This window comes from Sphaeramia orbicularis, unplaced genomic scaffold, assembly GCF_902148855.1.
Source record: "Sphaeramia orbicularis unplaced genomic scaffold, fSphaOr1.1, whole genome shotgun sequence".
Taxonomy (NCBI): Eukaryota; Metazoa; Chordata; class Actinopteri; order Kurtiformes; family Apogonidae; genus Sphaeramia; species Sphaeramia orbicularis.
Genome location: NW_021941568.1, coordinates 225,604 through 242,969, shown reverse-complemented (window position 1 = coordinate 242,969; position 17,366 = coordinate 225,604). Strand labels below are relative to the sequence as shown.

The 17,366-nt window shown below is 32.4% G+C and overlaps 1 protein-coding gene across 3 annotated transcripts in view; it reads left to right on the top strand.

Annotated features, from left to right (window-relative positions):
• Window positions 1-1,788: 1,788 nt before the first annotated feature.
• LOC115416125 (zinc finger protein 358-like) overlaps window positions 1,789-17,366 on the top strand; it is a 28,708-nt gene continuing 13,130 nt past the window's right edge. For all 3 annotated transcript variants that reach the window (XM_030129842.1, XM_030129841.1, XM_030129843.1), the window contains exon 1: window positions 1,789-2,609. In XM_030129842.1, the coding sequence (XP_029985702.1) occupies window positions 2,045-2,609 (565 nt within the window). In that variant the 5' untranslated portion in view covers window positions 1,789-2,044. The remainder of the gene's footprint in view (window positions 2,610-17,366) is intronic.

Here is a 17,366-nt window from a genome sequence, read left to right as displayed (position 1 = left end):
TTCATTTGATCATAAATTCATTCCAGGAAAATCTGATGATAGATTTAAAAGTTGGGCTGAAAAAGGAATTACAGGCATATGCACGATTATGAAAAAAGCAGAAATGAAAAGCTTCCAGGAGTTAAAAAATATTTATAAATTAACTAATCAGGACTTCTTTAGATAAATGCAAATGAGGAACTGTTACATTAAAGAGATTAAAACACGTGAGGATCAAACACATCCCATCATAAAACTACTTCTACAAGCTTATGGAGGTGCTGTCCCAGAAACTGGGTCAGCTTTGTACGGGTGTTTGATGGATTCTAGAAATGATTCAACACTGTAGATTCAACCCAAATGGGAAACAGAGCTGGGTGAGAAGATCCAGAGGAGATCTGGGACGATATGTGGGAAACACAGCAGCCAACATCACAGTCACCTGAAGGGAGAGAATTTAAGAGGAAACATCTAATTCCTTATTTCATCCCACCTGAAATTCAAAGTAAACAAATGAAGACTCAACAGCCGTGGTGCAGACTCTGGAACCCCATGGATCCAGATCACACACAGGTTCTGGAAATGCTCATATCCAGGCCTTCAGGGGGAAGGTCCACTCAGCTCTGTGTGAGCTGTTGGATATGGAGTCCCAAATTCTGCTCTAGTTCTGGACCTGGGACCTTTGGAAGAAGCAGTGCAGAAGTCAGACACATATGTGGTCCAGGTCCTCCTGGTGGACGTGAAGAAGACCAGAACACAGAAGTGTCCTCAGACTGAGGCTCCGTCTGAGAAACAATGGATTCAGTTATAGATGATCGACTTCTGGAACATCTGACACATGAACTGAAGTTCAAAGAAAAGCTCTGCAGGAAAAACTGGGGAAAATGGCCGACGTTCACAGACACATGCATCTGTTCATGTTCTGTCTCCATCACATCTGTTCATCTGTTTGTTTGGTTATTTTTTTTGTTCTTTTCCTGCTCCTCAACCTGAGGAGACTGTTTTATACTGTTAAAAACTGAGAACAAAAATGTAAAAAAAACAAAACAAAACAAAAAAAAACTTATTGATTAACCCCCCCCCCCCCCCAAAAAAAAAAACACCCACTCAAGTTTAACCCTTTCATGCATGACTTCCACATGTGCACACTGAGGCCCCGCCCACATGTGCACACTGAGGCTCCGCCCACATGTGCACACTGAGGCTCCGCCCACAGCAGGTTTTCCAGCACAGTTTGGGTCAAATGGGACTTTTTTCTGTTGGTTCATATTTTACATTAAATACGACTTCTGTCAGTTTAGAGTCTGAACTGAATGTGACCCTGAAGTGACCCACATGGACTAAAGAGGTCCTGAAGTGACCCACATGCACTAAAGAGGTCCTGAAGTGACCCACATGCACTAAAGAGGTCCTGAAATGACCCACATGGACTAAAGAGGTCCTGAAGTGACCCACATGCACTAAAGAGGTCCTGAAGTGACCCACATGGACTAAAGAGGTCCTGAAGTGACCCACGTGGACTAAAGAGGTTCTGAAGTGACCCACATGCACTAAAGAGGTCCTGAAGTGACCCACATGGACTAAAGAGGTCTGGGTCAGATTCAGGACCACATATGAAAGTGGTCTGGGTCAGACTAGTTCTGTTCAGACTATCTTTAACAGATCGAATCCAGGATCTGAACAGACCCTTGGTTGAACTCAAGGGGGTCTTAGTCTGTCCCCCCTCCCTTAAGGGTTCTGGGTCTGACCCCCCCTCCCTTAAGGGGGGTCAGTCCTCCCGCCCCGCCGCCAGGGGCCGCTGTGCCTTGGACCCACTTCCGGTTGTCCTCCCGCTTCGGCGGCGGTGTGTCCCGGTTCTGGATGTGTTCGGTGTGTCGGTCTGACCCACTATCTGTGACCGAACCGGGTCTGGGGTCCAGGGTATGAACACAAGGTAGGAAGTGCGCATGTGCGGTGGGCTGTTGTTCCGCCGTCCCCTTTCCTTCGGACTCAAAGCCCTTTTGTTTTGGTGTTAGCAGTGGCTAGGCTAATGCTAATATAGCTAGCAAACAAGCTAGGCGGCTACATGGGCATCGGTGTGGAGGACACCCCCGGAGCCCCGCGGACTGAGGCCGAGCGGCGCCGGGCGGAGGAGCCTCCGGGGCGGATGGAAAGCGCGGGTCCGTCTGCGGGGGGAGCCGAGGACGGAACGGGCTACGGACGGCTCTCCGTCCGCCGGAGCGTGCGAGGAGCCAGGACCGACCGGCTGACCCGGACCCTGGGAACCCCGCACCGGGACCCGGTCCGACCCGGACCGAACCCGTCCGTGTTAGTTCGGCGGTTCCTGTTCCACAGCCACTTCCGGAGGCCGGGTCAGTCCGTGGCTCAGTTCGCGGCGGAACTGAAGCATCTGTCGGACCAATGCGGGTTCGGGTCCGCCCTGGACGACGCGCTCCGGGACCGGCTGGTGTGCGGGCTGGAGGAGGAGGCCCTGCAGCGCCGCCTGCTGGAGGAGGACGGCCCGCTGAGCTTCGACCGAGCCCTGGACATTTCACTGGAGATGGAGGCGGCGGGACACGTGAGGGACCTGCACAACGGAACCGGAACCGGAACTGGACGGAGGGCAGTGGCGGTGCTGCACGTGGTCAGAGGTAGGACGGTCTGGACCAGGTGTGTCCGGGTCCACACTGAGCCCAGGTGGACCTGGTGGGCCTTCAGAGACACAGAGGCCTTCTGCCAACCTTCAGTTCTTCTCAGTTCAGGTCACTCCCCCTGGGTCTGGACTGAGCCACATGTGGAGATTCCAAAGGGAGCAGATCCAGATCAGATCCAGATCAGATCCAGATCCAGAGCAGATCCAAATCCAGAGTAGATCCAGATCAGATCCAAATCCAGAGCAGATCCAGATCCAGAGCAGATCCAAATCCAGAGTAGATCCAGATCCAGAGCAGATCCAGATCCAGAGCAGATCCAGATCCAGAGTAGATCCAGATCCAGAGCAGATCCAGATCCAGAGCAGATCCAGCTGCTTTTCCTCACCTGTCAGAGGAAACTAATGAACCAGGGATAGATGTGATTTGTGTTTAATTTGGTTCTAACTCAGTTTAGTTTTAACTCAGTTTAGTTCTAACTCAGTTTAGTTTTAACTCAGTTTAGTTTTAACTCAGTTTAGTTTTAACTCAGTTTGGTTTTAACTCAGTTTAGTTCTAACTCAGTTTAGTTTTAACTCAGTTTGGTTCTAACTCAGTTTGGTTTTTAACTCAGTTCGGTTTTAACTCACTTTGGTTTTAACTCAGTTTGGTTTTAACTCAATTTAGTTTTAACTCAGTTTAGTTTTAACTCAATTTAGTTTTACTCAGTTTGGTTTTAACTCAGTTTAGTTTAAATCAGTTTAGTTTTAACTCAGTTTAGTTTTAACTCAGTTTAGTTTTAACTCAGTTTAGTTTTAACTCAGTTTGGTTCTAACTCAGTTTAGTTTTAACTCAGTTTAGTTTTAACTCAGTTTGGTTTTAACTCAGTTTGGTTTTAACTCAGTTTAGTTTTAACTCAGTTTGGTTCTAACTCAGTTTGGTTCTAACTCAGTTTAGTTTTAACTCAGTTTAGTTTTAACTCAATTTAGTTTTAACTCAGTTTGGTTCTAACTCAGTTTGGTTTTAACTCAGTTTAGTTTTAACTCAGTTTAGTTTTAACTCAGTTTAGTTTTAACTCAGTTTGGTTCTAACTCAGTTTGGTTCTAACTCAGTTTAGTTCTAACTCAGTTTAGTTTTAACTCAGTTTGGTTTTAACTCAGTTTAGTTTTAACTCAATTTAGTTTTAACTCAGTTTAGTTCTAACTCAGTTTGGTTTTAACTCAATTTAGTTTTAACTCAATTTAGTTTTAACTCAGTTCGGTTTTAACTCAGTTTGGTTTTAACTCAGTTTGGTTTTAACTCAATTTAGTTTTAACTCAATTTAGTTTTAACTCAGTTTAGTTTTAACTCAATTTAGTTTTACTCAGTTTGGTTTTAACTCAGTTTAGTTTTAACTCAATTTGGTTTTAACTCAATTTGGTTTTAACTCAATTTAGTTTTAACTCTGTTTAGTTTTAACTCAGTTTAGTTCTAACTCAGTTTAGTTTTAACTCAGTTTGGTTTTAACTCAGTTTAGTTTTAACTCAATTTAGTTTTAACTCAGTTTAGTTCTAACTCAGTTTAGTTTTAACTCAGTTTGGTTTTAACTCAGTTTAGTTTAAATCAGTTTAGTTTTAACTCAGTTTAGTTTTAACTCAGTTTAGTTTTAACTCAGTTTGGTTCTAACTCAGTTTGGTTCTAACTCAGTTTAGTTTTAACTCAGTTTGGTTTTAACTCAGTTTGGTTTTAACTCAGTTTGGTTCTAACTCAGTTTGGTTCTAACTCAGTTTAGTTTGAACTCAGTTTAGTTTTAACTCAGTTTGGTTCTAACTCAGTTTAGTTTTAACTCAGTTTAGTTTAACTCAGTTTAGTTTTAACTCAGTTTGGTTTTAACTCAGTTTGGTTCTAACTCAGTTTGGTTTTAACTCAGTTTGGTTTTAACTCAGTTTGGTTTTAACTCAGTTTAGTTTTAACTCAGTTTAGTTTTAACTCAGTTTAGTTTTAACTCAGTTTGGTTCTAACTCAGTTTGGTTCTAACTCAGTTTAGTTTTAACTCAGTTTGGTTTTAACTCAGTTTGGTTTTAACTCAGTTTGGTTCTAACTCAGTTTGGTTTTAACTCAGTTTGGTTTTAACTCAGTTTGGTTTTAACTCAATTTAGTTCTAACTCAGTTTGGTTCTAACTCAGTTTAGTTCTAACTCAGTTTAGTTTTAACTCAGTTTGGTTTTAACTCAGTTTAGTTTTAACTCAATTTAGTTTTAACTCAGTTTAGTTCTAACTCAGTTTAGTTTTAACTCAGTTTAGTTTTAACTCAGTTTAGTTCTAACTCAGTTTAGTTTTAACTCAGTTTAGTTTAACTCAGTTTGGTTCTAACTCAGTTTAGTTCTAACTCAGTTTAGTTTTAACTCAGTTTGGTTTTAACTCAGTTTAGTTTTAACTCAATTTAGTTTTAACTCAGTTTAGTTCTAACTCAGTTTAGTTTTAACTCAGTTTAGTTTTAACTCAGTTTAGTTTTAACTCAATTTAGTTTTAACTCAGTTTAGTTCTAACTCAGTTTAGTTTTAACTCAGTTTGGTTTTAACTCAATTTAGTTTTAACTCAGTTTAGTTTTAACTCAGTTTGGTTTTAACTCAGTTTAGTTCTAACTCAGTTTAGTTTTAACTCAGTTTAGTTCTAACTCAGTTTAGTTTTAACTCAGTTTAGTTTTAACTCAGTTTAGTTTAACTCAGTTTAGTTTTAACTCAGTTTGGTTTTAACTCAATTTAGTTTTAACTCAGTTTAGTTTTAACTCAGTTTGGTTCTAACTCAGTTTAGTTTTAACTCAGTTTAGTTTTAACTCAGTTTAGTTTTAACTCAGTTTAGTTTTAACTCAGTTTGGTTCTAACTCAGTTTGGTTCTAACTCAGTTTAGTTTTAACTCAGTTTGGTTTTAACTCAGTTTGGTTTTAACTCAGTTTGGTTCTAACTCAGTTTAGTTCTAACTCAGTTTAGTTTTAACTCAGTTTAGTTCTAACTCAGTTTAGTTTTAACTCAGTTTAGTTTTAACTCAGTTTAGTTTAACTCAGTTTAGTTTTAACTCAGTTTGGTTTTAACTCAGTTTGGTTCTAACTCAGTTTGGTTTTAACTCAGTTTGGTTTTAACTCAGTTTGGTTTTAACTCAGTTTAGTTTTAACTCAGTTTAGTTTTAACTCAGTTTAGTTTTAACTCAGTTTGGTTCTAACTCAGTTTGGTTCTAACTCAGTTTAGTTTTAACTCAGTTTGGTTTTAACTCAGTTTGGTTTTAACTCAGTTTGGTTCTAACTCAGTTTGGTTTTAACTCAGTTTGGTTTTAACTCAGTTTGGTTTTAACTCAATTTAGTTCTAACTCAGTTTGGTTCTAACTCAGTTTAGTTCTAACTCAGTTTAGTTTTAACTCAGTTTGGTTTTAACTCAGTTTAGTTTTAACTCAATTTAGTTTTAACTCAGTTTAGTTCTAACTCAGTTTAGTTTTAACTCAGTTTGGTTTTAACTCAGTTTGGTTTTAACTCAATTTAGTTTTAACTCAGTTTAGTTTTAACTCAGTTTAGTTTTAACTCAGTTTAGTTCTAACTCAGTTTAGTTTTAACTCAGTTTAGTTTAACTCAGTTTAGTTCTAACTCAGTTTAGTTTTAACTCAGTTTAGTTTAACTCAGTTTGGTTCTAACTCAGTTTAGTTTTAACTCAATTTAGTTTTACCTCAGTTTGGTTTTAACTCAGTTTAGTTCTAACTCAGTTTAGTTTTAACTCAGTTTAGTTTTAACTCAGTTTAGTTTAACTCAGTTTGGTTCTAACTCAGTTTAGTTTTAATTCAATTTAGTTTTAACTCAGTTTAGTTTAACTCAGTTTGGTTTTAACTCAGTTTAGTTCTAACTCAGTTTAGTTTTAACTCAGTTTAGTTCTAACTCAGTTTAGTTTTAACTCAGTTTAGTTTTAACTCAGTTTAGTTTAACTCAGTTTGGTTCTAACTCAGTTTAGTTTTAACTCAGTTTAGTTTTAACTCAGTTTAGTTTAACTCAGTTTGGTTCTAACTCAGTTTGGTTTTAACTCAGTTTAGTTTTAACTCAGTTTAGTTTAACTCAGTTTAGTTTAACTCAGTTTGGTTCTAACTCAGTTTAGTTTTAACTCAGTTTAGTTTTAACTCAGTTTAGTTTAACTCAGTTTGGTTCTAACTCAGTTTAGTTTTAACTCAGTTTAGTTTAACTCAGTTTGGTTCTAACTCAGTTTAGTTTTAACTCAGTTTGGTTTTAACTCAGTTTAGTTTAACTCAGTTTGGTTCTAACTCAGTTTAGTTTTAACTCAGTTTAGTTTTAACTCAGTTTAGTTTAACTCAGTTTGGTTCTAACTCAGTTTAGTTTTAACTCAGTTTAGTTTAACTCAGTTTGGTTCTAACTCAGTTTAGTTTTAACTCAGTTTAGTTTTAACTCAGTTTAGTTTTAACTCAGTTTAGTTTAACTCAGTTTGGTTCTAACTCAGTTTAGTTTTAACTCAGTTTAGTTTTAACTCAGTTTAGTTTAACTCAGTTTAGTTTTAACTCAGTTTAGTTTTAACTCAGTTTAGTTTAACTCAGTTTGGTTCTAACTCAGTTTAGTTTTAACTCAGTTTAGTTTTAACTCAGTTTAGTTTAACTCAGTTTGGTTCTAACTCAGTTTAGTTTTAACTCAGTTTAGTTTTAACTCAGTTTAGTTTAACTCAGTTTGGTTCTAACTCAGTTTAGTTTTAACTCAGTTTAGTTTTAACTCAGTTTAGTTTTAACTCAGTTTAGTTTTAACTCAGTTTAGTTTAACTCAGTTTAGTTTTAACTCAGTTTAGTTTAACTCAGTTTGGTTCTAACTCAGTTTAGTTTTAACTCAGTTTAGTTTTAACTCAGTTTAGTTTAACTCAGTTTGGTTCTAACTCAGTTTAGTTTTAACTCAGTTTAGTTTTAACTCAGTTTAGTTTAACTCAGTTTAGTTTAACTCAGTTTGGTTCTAACTCAGTTTAGTTTTAACTCAGTTTAGTTTTAACTCAGTTTAGTTTAACTCAGTTTAGTTTTAACTCAGTTTAGTTTAACTCAGTTTGGTTCTAACTCAGTTTAGTTTTAACTCAGTTTAGTTTTAACTCAGTTTAGTTTAACTCAGTTTAGTTTTAACTCAGTTTAGTTTTAACTCAGTTTAGTTTAACTCAGTTTGGTTCTAACTCAGTTTAGTTTTAACTCAGTTTAGTTTAACTCAGTTTGGTTCTAACTCAGTTTAGTTTTAACTCAGTTTAGTTTTAACTCAGTTTAGTTTAACTCAGTTTGGTTCTAACTCAGTTTGGTTTTAACTCAGTTTAGTTTTAACTCAGTTTAGTTTAACTCAGTTTAGTTTTAACTCAGTTTAGTTTAACTCAGTTTGGTTCTAACTCAGTTTAGTTTTAACTCAGTTTAGTTTTAACTCAGTTTAGTTTAACTCAGTTTGGTTCTAACTCAGTTTAGTTTTAACTCAGTTTAGTTTTAACTCAGTTTAGTTTAACTCAGTTTAGTTTCAACTCAGTTTAGTTTAACTCAGTTTGGTTCTAACTCAGTTTAGTTTTAACTCAGTTTAGTTTTAACTCAGTTTAGTTTAACTCAGTTTAGTTTTAACTCAGTTTAGTTTTAACTCAGTTTAGTTTTAACTCAGTTTAGTTTAACTCAGTTTAGTTTTAACTCAGTTTAGTTTTAACTCAGTTTAGTTTTAACTCAGTTTAGTTTAACTCAGTTTGGTTCTAACTCAGTTTAGTTTTAACTCAGTTTAGTTTTAACTCAGTTTAGTTTAACTCAGTTTGGTTCTAACTCAGTTTAGTTTTAACTCAGTTTAGTTTTAACTCAGTTTAGTTTAACTCAGTTTGGTTCTAACTCAGTTTAGTTTTAACTCAGTTTAGTTTTAACTCAGTTTAGTTTAACTCAGTTTAGTTTTAACTCAGTTTAGTTTAACTCAGTTTGGTTCTAACTCAGTTTAGTTTTAACTCAGTTTAGTTTTAACTCAGTTTAGTTTAACTCAGTTTGGTTCTAACTCAGTTTAGTTTTAACTCAGTTTAGTTTTAACTCAGTTTAGTTTAACTCAGTTTGGTTCTAACTCAGTTTAGTTTTAACTCAGTTTAGTTTTAACTCAGTTTAGTTTAACTCAGTTTAGATTTAACTCAGTTTAGTTTTAACTCAGTTTGGTTTTAACTCAGTTTAGTTTTAACTCAGTTTGGTTCTAACTCAGTTTGGTTCTAACTCAGTTTGGTTCTAACTCAGTTTGGTTCTAACTCAGTTTGGTTTTAACTCAGTTTAGTTTTAACTCAGTTTGGTTCTAACTCAGTTTAGTTCTAACTCAGTTTAGTTTTAACTCAGTTTAGTTTTAACTCAGTTTAGTTCTAACTCAGTTTAGTTTTAACTCAGTTTGGTTTTAACTCAATTTAGTTTTAACTCAGTTTAGTTTTAACTCAGTTTGGTTTTAACTCAGTTTAGTTCTAACTCAGTTTAGTTTTAACTCAGTTTAGTTCTAACTCAGTTTAGTTTTAACTCAGTTTAGTTTTAACTCAGTTTAGTTTAACTCAGTTTAGTTTTAACTCAGTTTGGTTTTAACTCAATTTAATTTTAACTCAGTTTAGTTTTAACTCAGTTTGGTTCTAACTCAGTTTAGTTTTAACTCAGTTTGGTTCTAACTCAGTTTAGTTTTAACTCAGTTTAGTTTTAACTCAGTTTGGTTTTAACTCAGTTTGGTTTTAACTCAGTTTGGTTCTAACTCAGTTTGGTTTTAACTCAGTTTGGTTTTAACTCAGTTTGGTTTTAACTCAATTTAGTTTTAACTCAGTTTAGTTTTAACTCAGTTTAGTTTTAACTCAGTTTGGTTCTAACTCAGTTTGGTTCTAACTCAGTTTAGTTTTAACTCAGTTTGGTTTTAACTCAGTTTGGTTTTAACTCAGTTTGGTTCTAACTCAGTTTGGTTTTAACTCAGTTTGGTTTTAACTCAGTTTGGTTTTAACTCAATTTAGTTCTAACTCAGTTTGGTTCTAACTCAGTTTAGTTCTAACTCAGTTTAGTTTTAACTCAGTTTGGTTTTAACTCAGTTTAGTTTTAACTCAATTTAGTTTTAACTCAGTTTAGTTCTAACTCAGTTTAGTTTTAACTCAGTTTGGTTTTAACTCAGTTTGGTTTTAACTCAATTTAGTTTTAACTCAGTTTAGTTTTAACTCAGTTTAGTTTTAACTCAGTTTAGTTCTAACTCAGTTTAGTTTTAACTCAGTTTAGTTTAACTCAGTTTAGTTCTAACTCAGTTTAGTTTTAACTCAGTTTAGTTTAACTCAGTTTGGTTCTAACTCAGTTTAGTTTTAACTCAATTTAGTTTTACCTCAGTTTGGTTTTAACTCAGTTTAGTTCTAACTCAGTTTAGTTTTAACTCAGTTTAGTTTTAACTCAGTTTAGTTTAACTCAGTTTGGTTCTAACTCAGTTTAGTTTTAATTCAATTTAGTTTTAACTCAGTTTAGTTTAACTCAGTTTGGTTTTAACTCAGTTTAGTTCTAACTCAGTTTAGTTTTAACTCAGTTTAGTTCTAACTCAGTTTAGTTTTAACTCAGTTTAGTTTTAACTCAGTTTAGTTTAACTCAGTTTGGTTCTAACTCAGTTTAGTTTTAACTCAGTTTAGTTTAACTCAGTTTGGTTCTAACTCAGTTTAGTTTTAACTCAGTTTAGTTTTAACTCAGTTTAGTTTAACTCAGTTTGGTTCTAACTCAGTTTAGTTTTAACTCAGTTTAGTTTTAACTCAGTTTAGTTTAACTCAGTTTGGTTCTAACTCAGTTTAGTTTTAACTCAGTTTAGTTTTAACTCAGTTTAGTTTAACTCAGTTTGGTTCTAACTCAGTTTAGTTTTAACTCAGTTTAGTTTTAACTCAGTTTAGTTTAACTCAGTTTGGTTCTAACTCAGTTTAGTTTTAACTCAGTTTAGTTTTAACTCAGTTTAGTTTTAACTCAGTTTAGTTTAACTCAGTTTAGTTTTAACTCAGTTTAGTTTAACTCAGTTTGGTTCTAACTCAGTTTGGTTCTAACTCAGTTTAGTTTTAACTCAGTTTAGTTTTAACTCAGTTTAGTTTAACTCAGTTTGGTTCTAACTCAGTTTAGTTTTAACTCAGTTTAGTTTTAACTCAGTTTAGTTTAACTCAGTTTAGTTTTAACTCAGTTTAGTTTAACTCAGTTTGGTTCTAACTCAGTTTAGTTTTAACTCAGTTTAGTTTTAACTCAGTTTAGTTTAACTCAGTTTAGTTTTAACTCAGTTTAGTTTTAACTCAGTTTAGTTTAACTCAGTTTAGTTTAACTCAGTTTGGTTCTAACTCAGTTTAGTTTTAACTCAGTTTAGTTTTAACTCAGTTTAGTTTTAACTCAGTTTAGTTTAACTCAGTTTGGTTCTAACTCAGTTTAGTTTTAACTCAGTTTAGTTTTAACTCAGTTTAGTTTAACTCAGTTTGGTTCTAACTCAGTTTAGTTTTAACTCAGTTTAGTTTTAACTCAGTTTAGTTTAACTCAGTTTGGTTCTAACTCAGTTTAGTTTTAACTCAGTTTAGTTTTAACTCAGTTTAGTTTTAACTCAGTTTAATTTAACTCAGTTTAATTTAACTCAGTTTAGTTTTAACTCAGTTTAGTTTAACTCAGTTTGGTTCTAACTCAGTTTAGTTTTAACTCAGTTTAGTTTTAACTCAGTTTAGTTTAACTCAGTTTGGTTCTAACTCAGTTTAGTTTTAACTCAGTTTAGTTTTAACTCAGTTTAGTTTAACTCAGTTTGGTTCTAACTCAGTTTAGTTTTAACTCAGTTTAGTTTTAACTCAGTTTAGTTTAACTCAGTTTAGTTTTAACTCAGTTTGGTTTTAACTCAGTTTAGTTTTAACTCAGTTTAGTTTTAACTCAGTTTGGTTTTAACTCAGTTTGGTTTTAACTCAGTTTGGTTCTAACTCAGTTTGGTTTTAACTCAGTTTGGTTTTAACTCAGTTTGGTTTTAACTCAATTTAGTTCTAACTCAGTTTGGTTCTAACTCAGTTTAGTTCTAACTCAGTTTAGTTTTAACTCAGTTTGGTTTTAACTCAGTTTAGTTTTAACTCAATTTAGTTTTAACTCAGTTTAGTTCTAACTCAGTTTAGTTTTAACTCAGTTTGGTTTTAACTCAATTTAGTTTTAACTCAGTTTAGTTTTAACTCAGTTTGGTTTTAACTCAGTTTAGTTCTAACTCAGTTTAGTTTTAACTCAGTTTAGTTCTAACTCAGTTTAGTTTTAACTCAGTTTAGTTTAACTCAGTTTAGTTCTAACTCAGTTTAGTTTTAACTCAGTTTAGTTTTAACTCAGTTTAGTTTAACTCAGTTTGGTTCTAACTCAGTTTAGTTTTAACTCAATTTAGTTTTACCTCAGTTTGGTTTTAACTCAGTTTAGTTCTAACTCAGTTTAGTTTTAACTCAGTTTAGTTTTAACTCAGTTTAGTTTAACTCAGTTTGGTTCTAACTCAGTTTAGTTTTAATTCAATTTAGTTTTAACTCAGTTTAGTTTAACTCAGTTTGGTTTTAACTCAGTTTAGTTCTAACTCAGTTTAGTTTTAACTCAGTTTAGTTCTAACTCAGTTTAGTTTTAACTCAGTTTAGTTTTAACTCAGTTTAGTTTAACTCAGTTTGGTTCTAACTCAGTTTAGTTTTAACTCAGTTTAGTTTTAACTCAGTTTAGTTTTAACTCAGTTTAGTTTAACTCAGTTTGGTTCTAACTCAGTTTAGTTTTAACTCAGTTTAGTTTTAACTCAGTTTAGTTTAACTCAGTTTGGTTCTAACTCAGTTTAGTTTTAACTCAGTTTAGTTTTAACTCAGTTTAGTTTAACTCAGTTTGGTTCTAACTCAGTTTAGTTTAAACTCAGTTTAGTTTTAACTCAGTTTAGTTTAACTCAGTTTGGTCCTAACTCAGTTTAGTTTTAACTCAGTTTAGTTTTAACTCAGTTTAGTTTAACTCAGTTTGGTTCTAACTCAGTTTAGTTTTAACTCAGTTTAGTTTTAACTCAGTTTAGTTTAACTCAGTTTGGTTCTAACTCAGTTTAGTTTTAACTCAGTTTAGTTTTAACTCAGTTTAGTTTAACTCAGTTTGGTTCTAACTCAGTTTAGTTTTAACTCAGTTTAGTTTTAACTCAGTTTAGTTTTAACTCAGTTTAGTTTAACTCAGTTTGGTTCTAACTCAGTTTAGTTTTAACTCAGTTTAGTTTTAACTCAGTTTAGTTTAACTCAGTTTAGTTTTAACTCAGTTTAGTTTAACTCAGTTTGGTTCTAACTCAGTTTAGTTTTAACTCAGTTAGTTTAACTCAGTTTGGTTCTAACTCAGTTTAGTTTTAACTCAGTTTAGTTTTAACTCAGTTTAGTTTAACTCAGTTTGGTTCTAACTCAGTTTGGTTTTAACTCAGTTTAGTTTTAACTCAGTTTAGTTTAACTCAGTTTAGTTTTAACTCAGTTTAGTTTAACTCAGTTTGGTTCTAACTCAGTTTAGTTTTAACTCAGTTTAGTTTTAACTCAGTTTAGTTTAACTCAGTTTGGTTCTAACTCAGTTTAGTTTTAACTCAGTTTAGTTTTAACTCAGTTTAGTTTAACTCAGTTTAGTTTCAACTCAGTTTAGTTTAACTCAGTTTGGTTCTAACTCAGTTTAGTTTTAACTCAGTTTAGTTTAACTCAGTTTAGTTTAACTCAGTTTAGTTCTAACTCAGTTTAGTTTTAACTCAGTTTAGTTTAACTCAGTTTGGTTCTAACTCAGTTTAGTTTTAACTCAATTTAGTTTTACCTCAGTTTGGTTTTAACTCAGTTTAGTTCTAACTCAGTTTAGTTTTAACTCAGTTTAGTTTTAACTCAGTTTAGTTTAACTCAGTTTGGTTCTAACTCAGTTTAGTTTTAACTCAGTTTAGTTTTAACTCAGTTTAGTTTTAACTCAGTTTAGTTTTAACTCAGTTTGGTTCTAACTCAGTTTAGTTTTAACTCAGTTTAGTTTTAACTCAGTTTGGTTTTAACTCAGTTTAGTTTTAACTCAGTTTGGTTCTAACTCAGTTTGGTTCTAACTCAGTTTAGTTTGAACTCAGTTTAGTTTTAACTCAGTTTGGTTCTAACTCAGTTTAGTTCTAACTCAGTTTAGTTTTAACTCAGTTTGGTTTTAACTCAGTTTAGTTTTAACTCAATTTAGTTTTAACTCAGTTTAGTTCTAACTCAGTTTAGTTTTAACTCAGTTTGGTTTTAACTCAATTTAGTTTTAATTCAGTTTAGTTTTAACTCAGTTTGGTTTTAACTCAGTTTAGTTCTAACTCAGTTTAGTTTTAACTCAGTTTAGTTCTAACTCAGTTTAGTTTTAACTCAGTTTAGTTTTAACTCAGTTTAGTTTAACTCAGTTTAGTTTTAACTCAGTTTGGGTTTAACTCAATTTAGTTTTAACTCAGTTTAGTTTTAACTCAGTTTGGTTCTAACTCAGTTTAGTTTTAACTCAGTTTAGTTTTAACTCAGTTCGGTTTTAACTCAGTTTGGTTTTAACTCAGTTTGGTTTTAACTCAATTTAGTTTTACTCAGTTTGGTTTTAACTCAGTTTTAACTCAGTTTGGTTTTAACTCAATTTAGTTTTAACTCAATTTAGTTTTAACTCTGTTTAGTTTTAACTCAGTTTAGTTCTAACTCAGTTTAGTTTTAACTCAGTTTGGTTTTAACTCAGTTTAGTTTTAACTCAATTTAGTTTTAACTCAGTTTAGTTCTAACTCAGTTTAGTTTTAACTCAGTTTGGTTTTAACTCAGTTTGGTTTTAACTCAGTTTGGTTTTAACTCAGTTTAGTTTTAACTCAGTTTGGTTCTAACTCAGTTTGGTTCTAACTCAGTTTAGTTTTAACTCAGTTTGGTTTTAACTCAGTTTAGTTTTAACTCAATTTAGTTTTAACTCAGTTTGGTTCTAACTCAGTTTGGTTTTAACTCAGTTTAGTTTTAACTCAGTTTAGTTTTAACTCAGTTTGGTTCTAACTCAGTTTGGTTCTAACTCAGTTTGGTTCTAACTCAGTTTAGTTCTAACTCAGTTTAGTTTTAACTCAGTTTGGTTTTAACTCAGTTTAGTTTTAACTCAATTTAGTTTTAACTCAGTTTAGTTCTAACTCAGTTTGGTTTTAACTCAATTTAGTTTTAACTCAATTTAGTTTTAACTCAGTTCGGTTTTAACTCAGTTTGGTTTTAACTCAGTTTGGTTTTAACTCAATTTAGTTTTACTCAGTTTGGTTTTAACTCAGTTTAGTTTTAACTCAGTTTGGTTTTAACTCAATTTGGTTTTAACTCAATTTAGTTTTAACTCAGTTTAGTTTTAACTCAGTTTAGTTTTAACTCAATTTAGTTTTAACTCAGTTTAGTTCTAACTCAGTTTAGTTTTAACTCAGTTTGGTTTTAACTCAGTTTAGTTTAAATCAGTTTAGTTTTAACTCAGTTTAGTTTTAACTCAGTTTAGTTTTAACTCAGTTTGGTTCTAACTCAGTTTAGTTTTAACTCAGTTTAGTTTTAACTCAGTTTGGTTTTAACTCAGTTTGGTTCTAACTCAGTTTGGTTCTAACTCAGTTTGGTTCTAACTCAGTTTGGTTTTAACTCAGTTTAGTTTTAACTCAGTTTGGTTCTAACTCAGTTTAGTTCTAACTCAGTTTAGTTTTTACTCAGTTTAGTTTTAACTCAATTTAGTTTTAACTCAGTTTAGTTCTAACTCAGTTTAGTTTTAACTCAGTTTGGTTTTAACTCAATTTAGTTTTAACTCAGTTTAGTTTTAACTCAGTTTGGTTTTAACTCAGTTTAGTTCTAACTCAGTTTAGTTTTAACTCAGTTTAGTTCTAACTCAGTTTAGTTTTAACTCAGTTTAGTTTTAACTCAGTTTAGTTTAACTCAGTTTAGTTTTAACTCAGTTTGGTTTTAACTCAATTTAGTTTTAACTCAGTTTAGTTTTAACTCAGTTTGGTTCTAACTCAGTTTAGTTTTAACTCAGTTTAGTTTTAACTCAGTTTAGTTTTAACTCAGTTTAGTTTTAACTCAGTTTGGTTCTAACTCAGTTTGGTTCTAACTCAGTTTAGTTTTAACTCAGTTTGGTTTTAACTCAGTTTGGTTTTAACTCAGTTTGGTTCTAACTCAGTTTAGTTCTAACTCAGTTTAGTTTTAACTCAGTTTAGTTCTAACTCAGTTTAGTTTTAACTCAGTTTAGTTTTAACTCAGTTTAGTTTAACTCAGTTTAGTTTTAACTCAGTTTGGTTTTAACTCAGTTTGGTTCTAACTCAGTTTGGTTTTAACTCAGTTTGGTTTTAACTCAGTTTGGTTTTAACTCAATTTAGTTTTAACTCAGTTTAGTTTTAACTCAGTTTAGTTTTAACTCAGTTTGGTTCTAACTCAGTTTGGTTCTAACTCAGTTTAGTTTTAACTCAGTTTGGTTTTAACTCAGTTTGGTTTTAACTCAGTTTGGTTCTAACTCAGTTTGGTTTTAACTCAGTTTGGTTTTAACTCAGTTTGGTTTTAACTCAATTTAGTTCTAACTCAGTTTGGTTCTAACTCAGTTTAGTTCTAACTCAGTTTAGTTTTAACTCAGTTTGGTTTTAATTCAGTTTAGTTTTAACTCAATTTTGTTTTAACTCAGTTTAGTTCTAACTCAGTTTAGTTTTAACTCAGTTTGGTTTTAACTCAGTTTGGTTTTAACTCAATTTAGTTTTAACTCAGTTTAGTTTTAACTCAGTTTAGTTTTAACTCAGTTTAGTTCTAACTCAGTTTAGTTTTAACTCAGTTTAGTTTAACTCAGTTTAGTTCTAACTCAGTTTAGTTTTAACTCAGTTTAGTTTAACTCAGTTTGGTTCTAACTCAGTTTAGTTTTAACTCAATTTAGTTTTACCTCAGTTTGGTTTTAACTCAGTTTAGTTCTAACTCAGTTTAGTTTTAACTCAGTTTAGTTTTAACTCAGTTTAGTTTAACTCAGTTTGGTTCTAACTCAGTTTAGTTTTAATTCAATTTAGTTTTAACTCAGTTTAGTTTAACTCAGTTTGGTTCTAACTCAGTTTAGTTCTAACTCAGTTTAGTTTTAACTCAGTTTAGTTCTAACTCAGTTTAGTTTTAACTCAGTTTAGTTTTAACTCAGTTTAGTTTAACTCAGTTTGGTTCTAACTCAGTTTAGTTTTAACTCAGTTTAGTTTTAACTCAGTTTAGTTTAACTCAGTTTGGTTCTAACTCAGTTTAGTTTTAACTCAGTTTAGTTTTAACTCAGTTTAGTTTAACTCAGTTTAGTTTAACTCAGTTTGGTTCTAACTCAGTTTAGTTTTAACTCAGTTTAGTTTTAACTCAGTTTAGTTTAACTCAGTTTGGTTCTAACTCAGTTTAGTTTTAACTCAGTTTAGTTTAACTCAGTTTGGTTCTAACTCAGTTTAGTTTTAACTCAGTTTGGTTTTAACTCAGTTTAGTTTAACTCAGTTTGGTTCTAACTCAGTTTAGTTTTAACTCAGTTTAGTTTTAACTCAGTTTAGTTTAACTCAGTTTGGTTCTAACTCAGTTTAGTTTTAACTCAGTTTAGTTTAACTCAGTTTGGTTCTAACTCAGTTTAGTTTTAACTCAGTTTAGTTTTAACTCTGTTTAGTTTTAACTCAGTTTAGTTTAACTCAGTTTGGTTCTAACTCAGTTTAGTTTTAACTCAGTTTAGTTTTTACTCAGTTTAGTTTAACTCAGTTTAGTTTTAACTCAGTTTAGTTTTAACTCAGTTTAGTTTAACTCAGTTTGGTTCTAACTCAGTTTAGTTTTAACTCAGTTTAGTTTTAACTCAGTTTAGT